Below are 20,154 nucleotides of genomic sequence, written 5' to 3' on the forward strand. Positions count from 1 at the left end.
CTAATTCTCCAACAAGAACGACAAATTGTTATTCCTGTTAGAGAATCAGCCAGAAGGCACTCAACCTTCACTTAATTTAGTTCATTCATTGAGAAAAATAAAAGCTAGAAACTCAATTGAGCCCTAACATTCTGGAGAACTATGAAGATCAACATAATTTTAATATTCGTTTTTTTTTGGGTGGGGGCTAAAGTTTAATATATATAAACAAATTACGTGCCTTTACTACTATTTTATGTATCTCAAGTAATGTCAAAATTTACTTAAAACACTTTTTCTCAAGTCGTAAGTTTATGGTTTGCTTGCGAACGCTTGCAGTTAAATCCTAAATTTAACAAAAATACAGCAAATGAGTTTGTTGCTATTTCGCATTACAAGTATCAGTAGATCCAGATTGGTGGCAACAGACTTGATGAAATCTTATTTCCATTACTTAACTGTAAGTCCCTCTGGTTATCGAATCAAAGACATTAGATATAATTGTTAAGTTCAGAACTTCACATACAGTGATTGTTCTGAAGGTCTTCTTATGAAGTATATCCTGGCGGATGAGTGGCAGTTTTACAGACTTACAAAAGTAAAATCGGGGCTCGATTCCCCACGATTGACAGAGTACAGATATCCCTTTACGTAGGTTTGTACTAAAATCAACAATAAACATATTATAAAATGTTTTTAAGAAAGCTGAATATTTCGCATATTTATTTATTATTAGGGTGTGTACCCTTGTATATATATTTTTGTAATATAACTTGTTTTCACTGTCCTTAAAATATGTCCAATCTGTTTGTTTCTCACGCGAATTTAAAAACTCAGTCAAGTTTGCAAATTCGGATAATTCAGCAAAGTTTCTGTTCAATCTAACAGTTCTGTCGTAATTGTAGAGAAATCAGTTCATTTGAGAATACCACAAAAGCATCTTTACTTATTTTTGAAATTAGTTTTAGGATAAGGGTCAACTTTCAAGTGAATAAACACACGTTTAATATGGGTTTTCCGGGAAATGTGAGCAGTAGGTATAAGTACTATAGCTTCAGTACCGTATGTAAAAAAGTCGTCTATTATTATTAAATCTATTGCTATTATTGCTGTTGTTTTGATTATAATTTTAAACAATTAATAAAAACAGAGAAAAATTACAGAATAAATAGTAATAAAAATCATGAGAGGGGTTCAGATAAACAATGTAAATAAATAATTAGATTTTTCTATAAGAACTAATTCTCTATATTTTATATTAAGTAGTACTTGTTCAGAAACTTAAAGCACCAATCCACTGAAACCGAGAATAGCTTATTTAATGCTAATGGTTCTTAAGGCCCGGCATGGCCAAGTGGGTAGAGCGCTCGACTCATACTGTGAGGGTCATGGGTTCGAATCCTCGTTCACTCCCTCTCCCCCGGAGACATCCTGGTACCTTCAGGGATATTTTCTGTTAATCCCACTATTCGTTTGTAAAAGGGTAGCCCAAAAGATGGCGGTGAGCGATGATGACCAGCATCCTTCCTTCTAGTGTTACACTGTTGAATTAGGGACGGGCCCGCCATGGCCAAGTGTGTTAAGACGTTCGATTCGTAATCCGAGGGTCGCGGGTTCGAATCCCGGTCGCACCAAACATGCTCGCCCTTTCAGCCGTGGGAGCGTTATAATGTGATAGTCATTCCCACTATTCGCTGGTAAAAGAGTAGCCCAAGAGTTAGCGGTGGGTGGTGATGACTAGCTGTGCGCGAAATTCAAAAACAAAACGAATTAGGGACTGCTATCGCAAACAGCCGTCGTATAGCTTTGCACGAAATTCAAACAAACAAAACCGTTTTGTTATTACAACTGCTCTAGTGTTAATTTATTTTGAACTGTAGTCACATTGGTGTAGTAATGTTTCTGCATAACTTGCTATTATTTTTGTCGTTATTATTGGAAACCGTGAAACCATAATACACACACTCAAGTTTGCAGCCTCCCAATAGTATAGCACTATGTACACAATTAATTACAACGAAAATGTTCTAAATTGTTGTGTATTATGTAATTTGCATATTCAAACTGTCTTTCGCTTGACGAACAGCTCATAAATGGGCTTGTAAAGTTGCGTTCGGTAATATGTTTTGGAGTTAGCCCCATAATTTATTTTGTTAATTATTATGTATGCATTTAAAAATAATTCTTGAAATTTACATTGTGACGATTTTGCTGAATTTAAATTTATTCATTATTAATGAACACAGACAGCAGCAAGAAATGGGCCAAGAAATGTTTGGCCACACTAAGGTTTGATTGTTATTAAATACATAGTTATACACTGGACAATGTATGGTGTGTCTACAATGGAGATCAAAACCCGAGTTTTAGCATTACAAGCCCTCAGGCTTACTAATAAGCCATCTGGTGGCCAAACACTTTTGATTAGTTAGATATTTTCTAATTAGCTTTAGAGTTACGTATTCAGAATATAAAGTTGTTATTATGTGTATACGTTACAAGCTTTACAATGGAAATCATAGCCTTACATCTCTATTAAACTTTACTCGGAATTGAAACAGTAGGAGTAAAAACACTGTATTCATGAGAGATATCCTGTTTACGAAATGAATTGGAAAAATGCCATATACATTTAGATCTACACTTATGTATCAAGTAGTCTGGTGGATATAGGTGGATACGTGACTGAATTCGATTACGTTGAGTGACTACTTTATCATTCGTTTGTCACTAACACTATTAAGTATTACGATTTTTTTCAACAGAAACTCAGTGATGACTGACACAACGTACCACAAAGATAATTTGATACACTTAATGTAAGTGTTCTTTTATAGTTATAAGTAAATGTTTGTGTTAAATTTCGCGCAAAGCTTCATGAAGGTTATCTGCGCTTGCCATGCCTAATTTAGCAGTGTGAGGCTATAGGAAAGGCACCTAGTCATCCCCACCCACCGTCAGCTCTTTTACACAAGAATAGTGGAACTAATCGTATAAATATAACGCTCCCACTGCTGAAAGTGCTAGTGAGTTTGATGTGACGGAGGTTTAGAACTCGCGTCCTTCAGATTATGGGTCGATTATACAGTTCCCTAGCGAACTGGCCATACGGGGTCCAATCATAAAGGAAAGTGGTCTTTTATCAAAACATTGTTTACGAGTTAACAAGCAGTATTTTAAAATAAATTGCTGACAATATAGAACTGATTTTCTAGAATCGTGAAAATTTAACAAATGTGCATTTTGTTATTTTTCTCTATTTGAATGGCATTTTAATAAAGGTTGTCATCTTACTTCTGTTAAGCCCGGCAACAAATGTGCATCCCGTCGCACTAAACATGCTTTTGTTGTAATTTTCTCTATTTGAATGGTATTTTAATAAAGGTTGTCATCTTACTTCTGTTACTTCTATATAAAATATTGTTGATCTCATAAATATTATTTTATCTGTTTAAATGTTAAACAACTGTGAAATGAAATTTGTAATAGACTGAGAGGTATGTGAAAGAAATTTCCAGTTTAATTGATTTTTATCACAAACAGCTTTGTAAAAAAACAAACAAAACCATTAATGCATATTCGAGCGCTGCAGAAGTTAAAACTCCTTTTGAAGTGCAATGTGGATATTCACTTTTAAATGTTTCTGAACAGGTGTTTTAGCATTTGGTACAAATGCAATGAAAATTAAGAACAATTTTCAATAACCGTGTTGCATTATTACCATGTCTCATGAGGCCCCATTTGTAGGTGATTTTAAAATTTGTTGTGTTAAATATCAAATTGTTTTGGAAAATCATTATAAGTAGTTAACGATTCTCAGATATAGAAAGAACAAAAGAAGAAACATAAAATATGTCAATATGAAACAAAACAATGGTGTAACATACTTTAGCGATATAATAAATAATAGTATAAATTCATGAATGTTTAATACATTTCGTCAAGACAAAAGCGAGAATTGCATCAAAAATGAACGTTTGTAAAGGTTAAAATCCTACATATATTTATTTGTACAAGTTTTTCATTGAAATGAGGTTAAAATATTGTACATGTTTAATCTATGCACACTTTTCAAATCAATAAACGGAATGATGACTAAATACAATGACTTATATTCTTATAAACTGCATTTTCAATATTTTAATATTGAAATATTTGAGAGCAAATGAGGTTAAGAACTAATAAGATCAACACGAGTAACTCGATCATAAAGATGTTTCTTACAGTAATGCAAGCTAAAGTGAAGTATTTAATGAGAAATTACTGAACATTCAGCGAGAGTTATTGCGTCTGTTCTGTTATTCAGTTACCTCGTGAATTACATATTTGTTTGCCCAACAAAGTTAGATTAGTTTAGAGTACATTTTGCAGTTTATATTAAAACGTAGGTTAGGTCTACATTTAATTGTGAGGTCAGTATCGAAAAGTTTATTTGTGCACTTTTGTCTACTACTTCTATTAATGTGAATGAAACCTTTAGAAACATAATGAGGCCCGGCATAGCCAGGTGGGTTAAGGCGTTCGACTCCTAATCTGAGGTCGCGGGTTCGAAATCCCGTCGCACTAAACATGCTCGCCCTTTCAGCCGTGGGGCGTTGTAATGTTACGGTCGATGTCACTATTTGTTGGTAAAAAGAGTAGCCCAAGAGTTGGCGGAGGGTGACTAGCTACTTTCCTTCTAGTCTTACACTGCTAAATTAGGGACGGCTAGCGCAGATAGCCCTCGAGTAGCTTTGCGCGAAATTTAAAAACAAACAAAAGAAACATTATGAAAAAGAAATAATGTGTTATTGTTACATGGACTGAATTTTACATTATTTTTATCAAATAATCTAAAAGAATCCACCAAAAGACAGAAGGATATTCAGTAACAGGTTCTACGATATTAATTTGTTCAGAGTACGAAGCAAAGTTACAAAGTTTTGAATGAATTATGCAGTAGAAGGTAAAATAGAAAATATTTTTATTAGAAAAAAATTTAAGAGTAGCTTTTCCCTCTTCTAATTTCTTTGTTTATTTTGATTTCACACAAATTAATGTTATTTGTCTAAAAACACTGACAAAAAGCAGTCAGTTACATCTATCTTGTCAAAAAAGTAAATAGCTTTATTTTCAAGAAAACCTCCATGACACATTATCTTTTATTGAAACGACAAATAACGAACGTGCACAACTTATTTATAATAAAGCTCAATTATTAGTGTACCATCCTTGTCAAACTTTATGTACAATTTAGACTCTAATGTAAGTCTGATACTGACATCTTCAAATTGGTATCTTAAGTACTTCACACACATCTAGTTCATTGTGTTTTAGATCATCACTACTTTCAAGTGGCCTTTTGTACTTCAGTGACCAGTTAGATGAGCTGTTCTCGGGTTAGTGAACGTATCTATATGAGAAGATAGAGTGTTTCCTGACTTTGAGCTGTTCGCAGATTGGTTTAGCTATAACGGGTGACAATTTGTTTCCTAAGTTATATATATTCGTCAGGGGGTTGGTAGATAGTTATTGTATAGTATTTTATGTAGTTTTATGTAGTTATGTGCTCAAAAGGCATAAAAGGCAAACATGTTACTGAAAACAAGCTGTTAAAATAAACAATCGAATTCCTTAACAATTACCACTGTACTGTTGTTACCACTTATTTAACTTTCTTTATCAGTGACTCATTTGCTGTATATGCGTGTAATTTATTTTGGTGATGCAATTGCAAGTTACTTATCTATCCCTTCACTAGAATCAAACATAATATAGTCAGTTACCAAGACAAACTTGTGCTGTAACCATGTACCAAGATGGGTCATGGTCTATATTGTTATATCTGTTTTTTCTGTTTCGATTTTTTCATTCTGTTATTCTTTTCCTTTATTTTGACTCTCACTATCTCTCTATGTAAGGGAACCTCTAAGGAAAACCTGTCAAAACTAGAGAATCCAAGACTGGTTTGAAAGAGTCTGCTTTTCGATAATATTGCTCCCTCTGTATTGTTATAATTATTTGTTGGTGAAGTGATGAAAGTCAGTTTAAGTGAATTTGAGAGTTACAGATATAAAAACCAAAGATAATGGACTGTCAAAGTCATCCTGTCAATATTCGTCATGATGAAATCAGGTGTGGAGGGCTTTTTGAGGTGCCAGAACTTCAGTTTTGTTGGGATGAGGAGTTATGTCAGCCGCAAGTATGAAAGAAACACTTCATACATCAGCCTGCTGAAGTGGGCTAACTACTATGAGGTAGAGTTCACGAACAGCAGGTTCAGAAGGCTCTAGTAAGAGAATGAACTTGGATGGAATAACTATGAATCTTATGGGAATGGTAGATTGGGTGGAATGACAATGAGCCACAAGCAAACTTCAGTGCGTCCAATAATACTGATGCTACTCTAGATAGGCTAGAAGAGAACTTGTTAGATTCAAGAAATGAAAACCATCTTAGTCATAATACATATGTATAAAGCACTAGCAGATGCAAATAAACACACTCACAGAAAGACAGAGTAAATGTTCGCCACCCAATCTCATTGCTACTAGTACAAGACAATAAGACAATCCAATAAGCATATTAATTTTCCATTTAATAGCCAATAAGTTCTCAACCATTACCTTAAATATTATAGGTAGCCTAATCTGTACCCTACGTAAAAAAAATAGTATATAATATCCAGACGCCATTTCGTGGCACGTGATACTCCGAAGCGTACCATGACAAGGTAATTGAGCAGTTGGGATGTAAGAACGTCATAATAAATTAATCCACTAGAGAATCAAGTTACCTACAAAGCCAAGGTTAGTACTCATCAAGGTCGAACAATGGAAACGCGTATGGTTATACAGTTGCTTGCAAAGTTTTATTGGGGAAATATTTCAATGCATTAGTGCAACACGTTGAAAGGGCATTCTTTTGAACAAAGAATTTGAACAATTGACTTTATAACCCATATTGCACCACATGCAAGTCAAAGACTTAACTGAGTAGGACAATCTTCATAGTAATATTGGAAGTTTGATGAACAACTTGAGAAACATCACGTGAGCTAGGTGGAATATCCACTGAACCTCAGAAAATAAGCTGGAAATATTAAATTTACTCTAAATGTTTACATTATACAAAACAAGTCCAGAACAAAACCAGAAGGAATATACTTTAAGTGAAGTAGTTTCATACACTAGAAAATTAGTTTCCTCAATATAGCACTCATTATGAGAAGAGCAGATCTAGCCCAACTATTCATCTAATCTTTAGGAGGAGAGCAGTTGGTTGCTGTAGTTGACAAACTGATTTAAAGCACAAGGTTCTGAGATGAGCATGGCTGTGGACTCAGAGTAACACTTTAGCTTGTGTATGAATAGGTGGTTAGACAATAGCATTAAGCTAGACCTGAGATACACCATTGCGGCATGATACTGGGACTATCAAAACTTCATCTTGCCAGTAGTGATTATATTCATTAAAAGGAAAAAATTGTTTAAGATACATTTTAGTATTACCTTAGCTCAGTCATGAAAATTACTAGAATGGAATTATTATAGGAGTTGTTAGCTATCGTGGTTTGTTCGAGTGTTGCAGGTCTATAGGCAGATCGTCCAATGCAACCCTCTTAATAAGAAACTTCAGTGAATCTTCAGTTTCCTTAGGATGAAAAACTGTCACTTCCACCTGCTTAAGAGTGTACTAACTTGTTAAGAAAGGTTGCATAGTTCTTTGCACTTCCAACATCAGAATCTTGGATAACCCACTAGACAGTCATTGTTTACCGAACTATATGTATGTTTAATGCAAACAGTACTGACATAATAATACCACATATACAGTGGCATGCATGTCACATAACAGCTAATTGCTAAGCACCATGGTTAGAAAGAAACGTTACCTAGCATAGACAATAATTAGACACTACACGAAAGTAATCATACAGTTCTTGAAAATTTTTACAATGTTAAAGTGGTAGGTGAAGATGAGCTCCTTGGACTTGCATCTGGCTACTAGCAGGTCATAGCAATAAAGAAAGATAAATTGCGACTGCTTTCCTATGCATAGTGACTTACAATTGTTTAGTAATTTCATTTAGCCTGTACAACGAACAAGTAATAATTTAATGTATTAAAAACTAGCTTTGTATGGTTTGTAGTGAGAAAACTGTAAACCTATATAAATGACTTTATTAGTTTAGACAATAACCTATAAAGACGTTATTGAAAACATGCAAACCTAGTGGATATGAGGCACCAGCTCGTAGCTCGAGCACAAAAAAATATGCAGTAATCTCTTTGATACATCATTTAATAATGATGGGGTAAAAACCAATTTGTCAAGATTACAGTTGTCAAGAAATTGACTTGGTTCACAATTAAGAAATAACTCTATGGCTCTCTTTGCTATGTCTTCTATAACTAGTACATCGTGGATAATGCTTGTTAAATACTAAGTTGATTAGAATGGACACATACTTCAGATGGAGTACAACTTAAAATGCACTTACCAATCACGACACTGGTGCTTGATTATCCAAGTACAGATTGAAAGTTTATTTCTGGATTCAAATGCTAGTAGCACCAGAAACATAACAGCGTTGCTCCAGAAACAAGGTAATATTGAGCAGGAAGTACCAAATGGCAAACTGAACGAAAATTAGTGCCATTACCATAGTATAAAAAATTAACCACTTCCATCTCACTACCTCTATCATTGTTAGGGGCTTTCAGTATCTTTCAGATTGTTTAAGCCTTGAGACAACGAGATATAACTACACGAAAATACAATAGAGTTCATTTGACAACCTTTGAGAGTCTGTCTGCTCACTATATGCCCAAAATCATACAACTCATTTGGTTCAACAGATTGCAGCAACAGTGTAAATGTAGGATATTATGAAAAGTAACATTAGCACAATGTTAATAAACTGGAAGAATATAGCATGAAACTAAAGGTTGTAATAGTTGAAGAGCCTATATCACATTCTGCACCTTCACATTAAGATATAAAGCAGTGATGCAGACACTGAACTATTTAAAGTTTTCACTTCAATTACAGATCATATCACAAAAAGCTGAGTCAGCAAACTGTCTTTGGTATCACTGAATCTCTGGCAGAGATAACAAATGTAAGTTACCACATTATGACCACTATCTACTCCTCCACCAATGGAAGTGAAGCTTAAACAGTCACAAATTTCTTAACTCAGAGAGCCACAAATTTATTAGCTGAAATATGAATCCCACTTTCACGCTGACAAAATACATAACTGTAAAGGAAAGAACTTCAACAACCAGATATCTTCCAAGTTGTATTAGATATTGCTAGTGGTGAAAATTCGTACTTTGAAAGACCATCTGTAGTCAAAGAGGTGTTGCAAATATTAAAGTTCAGGTTACCAAGTTTGACAATCCATAGTTGGCTGACCGATATGGCCATCTTCTATATCTAATGGTAGAATATTCCATAACTAAACAGCATATGACTAGGCGGTCACCAAATGTTATAATATTTGGCTTAAAAGTGACATCCCTCTTCGACATTATAGAGAACCCACCAACAAGAGCAGACATCTCCAAGAGACGACGAAAGCATACGAGAGTTTTTTTATGATTAACCATGATAAATGTACATGGCACTATCCGAGGAAGGCTGCAGAACCATAGGAGAAAGGTTATGACAAGATGGCAAGGAAATCTCAGCTTAACCGCAGATATTAAGAATGGCTGTTGTTCCCACAAGACGCATGGAAACCATTAATGTCCAGGTGGATGAGCCACTTTTTAATTGGCAACCATTTAAACCATTCATGGATGAGTGTCAACAATCACATGTTACCTGAACAAATGACAAACATCTGTAGAAGCTGAATAATTATGTTGCTGAAGAACTGACACCTATCTGGCTGAACAAGAGAAAAACAGAAAAAAAAAGAGTAATGAGTCAGATATAAATAAAAATGAACAGATTTGCTCGAGACATCTGCGGTTTTCTGGCCATCTTAGATAATCTAGAAGAGGATGTGAATATATCTGGCAAAAGTTTTCTACAGTATATGCTTAACAACTTAATTTATATGAAAGTTAATTTTAGGTCCAAACCAACTGCTTACACTACCATCAAGCAAACAGAATATAATTCATCATGACAATAAACCCACTTGAAGTAAATATTCTCTCTGTTAACCTGAAGATGGCCTAAGAAGGTCGAAACATTATGATGTATTTTATTTTACTTAAAGATTTAATATCCATATCAGCCGTCTTTAGAATACAGGATATCATAACTTTAGGTTTATCAACTCTATCAATAATGAGTACAAGTGTCTCAATAGTTGAGTCTGGCCTTTGGTTGTACACGACAGAGGAAATACATCAGTTTAGCTATGGTTTCTGAGTCATACAGTAATGGATATGAAAAACTACATGGAATAAATTAGTGTAATAAATTGATCTCTCATCCATTTAGGTCAACACTGACAGAAGCCTCATTCTCTTTTCCTTGATAAGTGAACAACTTATTAACTGATATATAGAAAACGCATTTCTCTATTCTCTAATAACAAATGATCTCACAAATTAACAGAAAGCAACACTGTAAATTCTAACATAATGAAAGCTGTCTTAGATTTTAATTTAGTCCTCACCTAATAACATACAAATTGCGAAAGCCCACCTCATTAGTCATCAATCGAAGAAGAATAAAAGTCAAGTGAAACTTTCGCTGAGTATCATGTGAGGTGCCACAAGTTTGTGCTAATGCTGATTGATACCACTACTAATCAAGAACTATCCTACAATTATTATTGATTCGATCAGTTAGAAGAGACCAATGTCGGTTACATCAACACAATGAAGGGAATTTATCTTAGACGTAAATCAATTACAATAATCAGATCACATTATTTAGATGTCCATCCATATAAAATAGATGAAAGAAGGTCCAATGATTTGATAAATGAAGTGATATCAAAGAAAGAGGAAGAAAAATCATTTGTAGCTTCCATGTTTAATTGTTACAGGCTCTCTGATGGCACTACGGATGCTGTTATCCATCACTACTGATCAACAACAGGCTATGACTTTGGCTGGGTCTTAGTAAAATTCCATTGTGAATCCAAAGAAGTTATCAAACTATCAACTACTAGCGGTAGATTGCTCCACCATCAAATGCACCAAATAGCAAGACTACAGTAAAGATATGGGACCACATCTACGCATTGACAACATCTATAAGCTAAAGAAAATCATAAGCAAAATATAGATCTTTGAAAAGTAATATAAATATTTAACCATATATTCGTTTACGATTTCCAAATTTTGTCGAGGGTAATATAACGTAACAGAAAGAGAGTACAATCCTAGGGTTTCTGATGTTAATATTTTTCAGAATCTTACGACAAACGAAAGATCGCGGCGTGCTTCAAAATTATTTAACTGATGAATATTGTACTTGACAAATGTTAACCTTATTCCTATGAAAGAAAATATGTCCAGTCTGTATTTCTTGATAGAGGAACAAATAAAAAAAGATACAAATACGACTGGGTTTGTTAAAATCATTCTCACTGTTTGTTCCTAAATCAACACGAATAGGCAGGTGCTATTTATTTTTCAATTTTTAAAAGTGAGCGTGATTTACATCAGTTACATACTTATCACAAACAAAGCGAATGTCATTTTATTTTTCTATATAGATTATCTAGTTCCTAGAAAAAAAAAATCCCAGTCCTTTATTCTTCTCCATCTTCAGAAACAGCAAGAGTGTTTCTTTCCCACAAGAAAACAAAAAAATATTGAATATTTGTTACAGTGTAGTACAAATACTTACGTTGTTTCGTACAACATGTGTGAAAGTTAAAACCTTTTCATGACCACTCATGAATCCAAATCAAAATATATCTTGTTTTAAATAGCTTTACTTCATGTTTTGGAAAATATCCAATTATACCACGCTTAGTTTTAATGTTTATAAATAAAATTTTACAATTCTATTCATATTAAAAAAAACAATGTTTTGATAGCACTACACTGCAAGTATGTATGAGTTGATGATGTTTGTCATGAATATGTAATTAGTATAAAGATGTTTATTGTTTGTTATTAAGCACAAAGCTTCACAAAGGGCTATCTGTGCTCTGCCCACCATGGGTATCGAAACCCGGTTTCTAGGATTTACGTCCGCAGACATACCGTTGTGTGACTGGGATCATAAAATAAATGGTAAAACTTGAGTTTCCTACCGAAAAGTCAGAGATTGAAGTATACAAGACATTGCAACTTTAAATCACATTACAATAGCGAAGACAACAAATCAGCGGTGGCGGACTTTTTGTGGACATCCAGTGGCGTATTTAGATAAGGACTAGAGATGGCTCAGTCCTAGGGCCCATGGTTTTAATGAGAGCCCACTGATAATTTTATTACATGTAAAATTACACGAGATGTAGGGACCACAAACATTATTACCCTCTGGGCCCACACAACCTTAAATCCGCCACTGTCTATTCCTCACGTAATTTTACATTGATAAAATAATCAATAGGCTCCCATTAAGATCATGGGCTCTGGAGCTATGTTCCCTCTAGCCCCTGTTTAAATACGTCACTGCAAATCAGTTAACCCAATGCAGAAAAGTACTACTATTTTCTCACTAAGCTTCAAACTTGCTGACTTATTTATATAACATTCATTTTCAGTTTGGCCCATATATTGAATCAATTTGAATAATTTTATGTGGTTAGTTATTGCGATACTAAAGGTAAATATTGGCCAAAAAAAAAGTATGAAGTTACTCGTTTTCTAGAAATTCAGAGCAATAACTAAACGGATGAACACCAGCATTAACAACGTTTTTGTTTCATTTTGCGTTTGTGATCTTATATTATTAGGAAGGATGTAACAAACAAAGACACAGACTCACAAGGTTCTTGGTGAATAAGTAATTCAGAAAGATGTGTTTAAAAGGTCAGTAGAATCCGATTCACTTATAATTCTAGGTTTCATCCCTCAGAAAAGGAAGAGTTTTGATTTATATATATTTTAATATCTCTTAGGAAGACTTTAACTGAACGGTTATCATGATTACTACACTAGTTAAACAGTACTAAACTCATCTTACGGGTAATTACTAAGTCATTAGCACATAAAAGGGCTGGCAAGTAGTTGACACCTCGTTCTAAGCTTCTAAAACAAAATAAAATAATAAAAAGTGTTGCACGACACTAGTAGGTAAAGTCAGTTCCTAAGTGATAACCATTAAAAAACTGTGAGGGAAATACTTCCTGTCTCTCCTACTCCCTACGATTTGCTAAATTAAAAACAGAGAAATAAAATTATATTCAATTATGATTAGTATTAAACATGTAGATAAAATATAATAATTTATTGACAATAGCTTAACTACAACTATTCTGACCTTGGGTATTGGACAAAAATGTTTAGAACTTAATAAGTTTTCTTGAGTAGGAAGAACGCTTGATAGAACAGCCACTAAGATTTTCTCAAAGACTTCTTGCTTTTGGACACATGGCGGCACCAGCAAGTGTGTAGCGGAAGTCGTTGGTTGTGAATTCTTTCCTTCGTGTCAGTGCAAGTCTGTGAGAGAAGGCATAACCTAGAGGGCGCACATTTCTCAAGAGCTTCTGCTTGTTCGTTTCTCGTTTTGTTTTTGTCTTTCCTGTTGTATTTAGAAGTTGAATAGCTTCTTTGTATACAAGGCATCTTATTATGATAAATTTGGTCAGCGAGAGAAAGTAGCTCTACCCAGTTGCAAAGTCATCGGTACTTAAAAGTGACATCCGTTGTAGGCTTACAAGATATGCTGGGTTCTGACTTACTAAAGCCGAAGTAAAAATTCTTTTGAGTTTCAGCAAATTACAGAAAAATTAACATGGGTTTCGAAAAGAAGCAGATATTTGTTCAGGTATTCCCTGTTGTAATGATATTGTTGACATATTTCTACTTAGTGTCTGCTGTAAACGTAAATAACTTAGCTTGTTCTTTTGTTAAGTATGCCTATTCAGCGAAAGGATTCGATGACAACGATGTACCGGGGAAAGCAATTTTTGGTAAGTATCTCAATTATTTTTGTTCTGCTTATTTACCAGGAATAATAACAAAACGAATTATTTAGATAACAGTGGTTTTATGTCTGATGAAGGCTGTTTGCTATAATTATAAAGTTCTAGACGATGAATTTCATTAAGAAATTATCATTAAACAATTAAATGTTTTTATTTCAGATGTTTCATTCATCAGAGTTACGCATTTCCCTACTTTGGCCATAATTAACCCTCTTCTCAGAGAATTACGTCAGAAAAGAAATTACTTGAACACACACACCCTTATTTTTATTTACTTGTTAATATTGTCCTCATTTGAGTAATCTCTCATCCAGATGTTAGAAAGTATGTAACATATACCAATGTTTTAAATTACATCTGTATTGTTCGTTCACTTATTAAGCAAACGCCACCTTCTGTGCGAATACGTGAATGGCAGGTTTACTTATAGTTTCCTTTTGCAAATAGCGATTTAAATCCATAAATAAATGAAGTATCTCTAATTATACGTTTCTTTTGTTCGTTATTTTTCTTCTCTGTATTAACTGAGACGAAGATATACTGGACGGGTTTTACTCGGAACCATAATTGACAGGCATGAGGGGTTTATAATAATTGAAAAAAACAAACAAACCCAAAAAGCACGTTATTCCCTAACGCTCCAGCACGGGTTTTTATCAAGAACAGTGTGTAATATATTTTCTCAAACAATACAACATTTTTATACGTATCGTCACAGACATATTACTTCTAGTTTCTATTTATTTGTTATCTCTCCGCTGATTTAGCAGTGAGTCTCAGGGCTTACTCGCTAAAACTCTGATTTTGATGTCCATGGTGGACAGAACACAACTAGTCATCCCAATGTGTAGTTTCCTGTCCAACAAACAACCCATTATTTGCTCACTCAAAAAAAAAAAAAAAAATGGAGAAATTATACAAATAAATAAACATGGGATGTTTCATGTCTGTTGTTACACTTTATGTTAAGATCAAAACTTATTTGTCTAATTTTACCTTGTATGTGTTCTGTAAATGAATATTGCGACCCTTAGATACAAATATTGTGTACTGTTTTGACTGAGAAACAAAACAAACAATAACTAAAAAGAATACAGTACTATTTTACTTTTGTTTTACGCGAGGAGGATGTATTTTTCGGTATTTCGCGCCAAGCTACATAAGGGCTATCTATCTGTTCATAACATTTTCTAAGCCTGTGAACTAAAGGACGCAACTCGTCACTAACTCTCTTGTATTCGAATACAAGTAGTTGACCATCATTCTTAAGTGCACTTACGGTCTCAGAGTAAAGGTTGAATGAAAGAGGTCCCGAACCGATCCTCGCATTGGTAGTCCAGGCAGAGAAAGCTGTTACAATCAGATAGATCTCTTCCAACTGCGATCTATATGGGAATTAAGTATATAATGACTGTTTGTTTTATAATAAAGCCATATTAAGCTGTGCGCTGTGTCCACTCTGTGGGGATTCAAACCCTGGATTTTTGCGTTACACGTTTTTAGACTTGCCGTTATTCCACCGAAGAACAAATAGGTTGATAAATGATTACAAAAATTCGTAATTCACTGATATTTTAACAGTGAAGAAAAAGTGTCGTTATTTGGTGGATATTTTTAGACATTGTACGTTGTACATCCGAATGTTTGCCTATACGAACAGGTTTAGTGGTAACTGTAAAAGCAATGACCACTATCAGCTAACCACTATTACAAATATGAAATCATTATAAACTATAATACATAATTCTTTCTTACCTTTAACTGAACACAATCAATCTAAATACAAACCCATTTTAGAGAGTCAAATGAAAATTAATTTGGAGAGTATTAGACTTTTGAACTGTAAAATAAAGAAAGTCAATAAATTTCTTCTCTATTAATTAAGGTTTACAGATTTTTGAAACACAATTTGTAAATACATTAATTATTTTATATATATAATCTAATTAATGAAACTGAAATAAGTCCTGGTGAAATGTAGATATAAATTTAATGTGGGTAGTGCTATAAAAAACACTCTCGATGACATAGGCCTGCGAATTTAAGTTTCATGAAAGTTGTTTTGGTTTTAATAACAGATTTTCCATAATTTAGCTACGCAGATTTATAAAATAATATTCATTTATTTTTATCACGTAAGAATGTTTTTTAGAATACGGCAACAATTATTTAGATCAAATTATTTTTTCGTTTACCACAATGAACATTTTTGTTATTATATTAAGATGAAACTGTCACGTCGCGATTGATCTAGAAAAATCTATAGCCAACGGCTCTCAACATTTTGAACATAACTTAATGCGACCCGATTTCAATGAATATGATTCACTTATGTAAAAGTTTTGTGTTGTTTTGAATTTCGCACAAAGCTACTCGAGGGCTATCTGTGCTAGCCGTCCCTAATTTAGCAGTGTAAGACTAGAGGGAAGGCAGCTAGTCATCACCACCCACAGCCAACTCTTGGGCTACTCTTTTACCAACGAATAGTGGGATTGACAGTCACATTATAACGCCCCCACGGCTGAAAGGGCGAGCACGTTTGGCGCGACGGGGATGCGAACCCGTGACCCTCAGATTACGAGTCGAACGCCTTAACACGCTTGGCCATGCCGGGCCCTTATGTAAAAGTACATACGACGTTTCGTGAAAAATCTGTACGTGCTGGAGAAGAATGTGTATCAGTTTCGGATACAGTGTGCAGGAATTATTACAGGACATGTAAGATTTTCAAAACAGTAAAACCATCGCAGACCTATGCAATCTGCTATATCACACAAAAGAAAAAGTTGGTTTATACTCAAACATTAAATATCGAGTTTAATGAAACGGAGATAAAAACAACAGATGATACTCTATTCTTTCACAAGCCTCAAGTGCTGAAAGTACACCATGAATCGACTTGAGCGCATATTCTGAAACATGCAGTCTACAAAAGTATACAAAAACCAGTTTAACCTATTGTGTAGCTTTGCGCTAAAAAAAACAAAACAACAATTTCAAAACTTGATTTAGCTGGAAAGCTGTGTGACCTCAAACAGTAAATAGTTCGTGGGATAAAGAAAAAGAATGAGATTTCTTGTGAAATTTGACGAGTTCATTCAAAGTTCAACCAGTTAAATTACATAATAAGTTATTTATGCAAGGAACCAAAAGTGATTTTGATTAAAAGCGTACGTATTTTAGTGTATGTGTGATAGAAATAATATTTATTTTCAATTTCGCGCAAAGCAACATGAGGGCTATCTGCGTTAGCAGTCCGTAAGTTAGCAGTGTAAGACCAGAGGAAAGGCAGCTAGTCATCACCACCCACTGCCAACTCTTGGGCTACTCTTTTACCAACGAATAGTGGGATTGACCGTTACATTATAACGTCCCCACGGCTGAAAGGGGGAGCATGTTTGGTGTTTCGGGGAATTTAACCCGCGACTCTCAGATTACGAGTCAAGTACCTTAACCACCTGACCATGCCGGGCCTCATAGAAATTATGAAAGATCTATCCAGACATAAATAAATACTTACTAGTTGTGTTATATTTCTTCGCTCGGTGGGTACTGATATTATTCCCAACGAGAGTTAGTGTTTTTGTTTAGAGGATTATCTTTGTTGAAAATATTTCTTTGTTATTTCTCTTTAAAGAGAAAAAGCAAAACAAACAAATAAATAAAAAAACGTTTCTAATTCGTCACGCCTGTCATTATAACATACACGTTTGGTCAGTGTGGCTACTTTTCCAGGTGCGATTAACGTACTTATTCAGGAGGCCTCTTATATAGTGTTTATCATCCATGTGTGTGTATTTGAATAGCTGGAGGGAATTGGGTTCCTTTTGGCTATTCATTGGCATCGTTCCGAGGTTGTTCAGCCGCTTGCTTAAATAAAATCTAAACCGTTGTCACTGGGGGCTGGCATAACATACAAGAAATTGTTGGTAAAAATTAGTTCGAAGATCGTTGTCAGAAGGTTAACTTCTAATAGGTGTTTTTTCTTCCTCTAAATATAAACTGTAAAGATCGAAAAACACAAATAAAGCTTTATCACTGAGGAAATAAAGTACTGACCCCCAGGATTAGAAAAATACTATTGATGTGGTCCCCACTCAGGATAAAATATGAGCCTTCCCAGCTGGTAATATCCGTATAACAAATTCCTCGGATGCCACAGTGAAAGTTACTTTCTTCACGTCAGACAATGACCCACATAGCTTGAAGTAACAAAGTTTTCATTCACGTAAACTTAATCTGTATTTTATACGTATTGGGATAGAACTGGTGTAGCGTTGTTTTGATATTAAATGAAAATATTATATTTTAAGAGAGAGGTATAAATTTATATTTATTACATAGCGATAAATAAAATTGACTTAGCAAAACTTAAAACTCTGGTCTCAAAGTGGTCTTGAAATATCGTTCTGTTAGTAAAGTATGATGGGCACTACCTTCTCTAACACATCAGTATATCTAATGCAGGCGAAGTCCAATACTACGTTATAAAGTTTAGTTCTTATTTGTCATTTATTTGTCAGAAACCAATTCAGCATACAGGCGGTTCTAATAACGAAAGTCGACATTTTTTCATTGTAATTTTGTGCTCAGCTATTTTGATGTAATTCATTCATGCCGTATTAAACTTGTTTCTTTTAGAATTCAGGCCCGGCATGGCCAGGTGGTTAAGGCACTCGACTCGTAATCAGAAGCTCGCGGGTTCGAATCCCCGTCACACCAAACATGCTCGCCCTTTCAGCTGTGGGGGCGTTATACTGTGATGGTCAATCCCACTATTCATTGGTAAAAGAGTAGCCCAAGAGTTGGCGAGGGATAGTGATAACTAGCTGCCTTTGCTCTTGTCTTACATTGCAAAATTAGGAACGGCTAGCGTAGATAGCCCTCGTGTAGCTTTGCGCGAAATTCCAAAAACAAATAAGAACTGTAAATCTGGCGCGCCACCTGTGGGACCAACTCAGTATGTTCTGTGCCGACTAAATTATGAAATATTATTTCTGGTCGGGCTTAGTGTACTGGGTAGAGTTTCGGGATGCAGATCGGAGCGTCTTGAGTTTGAAACGTAATACTGCTGAAGAGGGACTGCACGTTTAGTTTTGGAAGGAGTTATAAAAAGTGACAGCCAATATCTTTATTCGGCTCAAGATCCAGATGAAGTCCTTGATAGTGGTGGTGGGGCTGCTTTCCATCTGTTTAGTTCTAAAATAATGGACTGATATGCTTAATTTCTAGAGGTTTCTGACTTGACCGTTTAGCCTATGTGTGTATAAATTGTTGTTTAGGTTCAGAATGCCTAAATTTTTTATCTTCTCAATATTACTCTTTTGAATGGTTCACACTTACGTGAAGGACTTTTGATTAAATTAATTTGGTATTATATGAGCTGTAAGGGTTTTATCTCAGCTCTTAACTAATGCTTCTCTAGAGGAAGACCACTTGCATCTGTAATATCAGAAAATAAGAATACGGGTATATGAAAAATCATCTTTCACTGTTTTTTTCATAATAACTACTTATAAAGTTTAATGGTGTTACAGACGTTTAAAGACCCGAATAACTAAGTGGTTTAGCATTAACTAGACCTTTTAAGCTGTCGGTGCGTTATAGGTGTGACAGTCATCTTTTTAATGGATAGATAGCGGTAGAGCGCTGTTGACTAGTTGTCTTCTCTCTGATCAACAGTTCAAAACTAGGGATGACAAAAGATGGCTTTAATAGCTTAGCCATAAATACAAAAAAATATTACATTATAAGCTTGTTATGAGTTACATACAATTAATCTGTATTACAGAAACAAAATATGTGGATTAAATGCTAGCTTACCTTGGTAGATCTTCAAAGATAGTTACGTATCAACAATCGATTGATAATTTGAACACTCGCCATCTTCTGCACTAGAACATTTGCAAATTACAACATAAAGATTTTTGTTTTTCGTAATTCCTTAATTATCGAAAGCTTGTTCCAAGTGTTACGCTGTACAAATGGAAAATTCGATATCTTCGTTCAGTCATATTAACATTTGGATGTACACTGCTGACCAAAATCTTAAGGCCAATGAACATAAAGAAAAAATATGCATTTTGTGTTGTTAGACTCAACCACTTATTTCAGTA

General features: G+C 34.6%; 1 protein-coding gene across 1 annotated transcript in view; it reads left to right on the plus strand.

Annotated features, from left to right (window-relative positions):
• The first annotated feature begins 13,530 nt into the window (after positions 1–13,530).
• Positions 13,531–20,154, plus strand: part of LOC143241015 (glypican-6-like) — a 52,173-nt gene continuing 45,549 nt past the window's right edge. The window contains exon 1 of the mRNA XM_076484418.1: positions 13,531–14,023. Within this exon, the coding sequence (XP_076340533.1) occupies positions 13,846–14,023 (178 nt within the window). The 5' untranslated portion in view covers positions 13,531–13,845. The remainder of the gene's footprint in view (positions 14,024–20,154) is intronic.

The sequence above is a fragment of the Tachypleus tridentatus genome, chromosome 13, assembly GCF_004210375.1.
Source record: "Tachypleus tridentatus isolate NWPU-2018 chromosome 13, ASM421037v1, whole genome shotgun sequence".
NCBI classification, from domain to species: domain Eukaryota; kingdom Metazoa; phylum Arthropoda; class Merostomata; order Xiphosura; family Limulidae; genus Tachypleus; species Tachypleus tridentatus.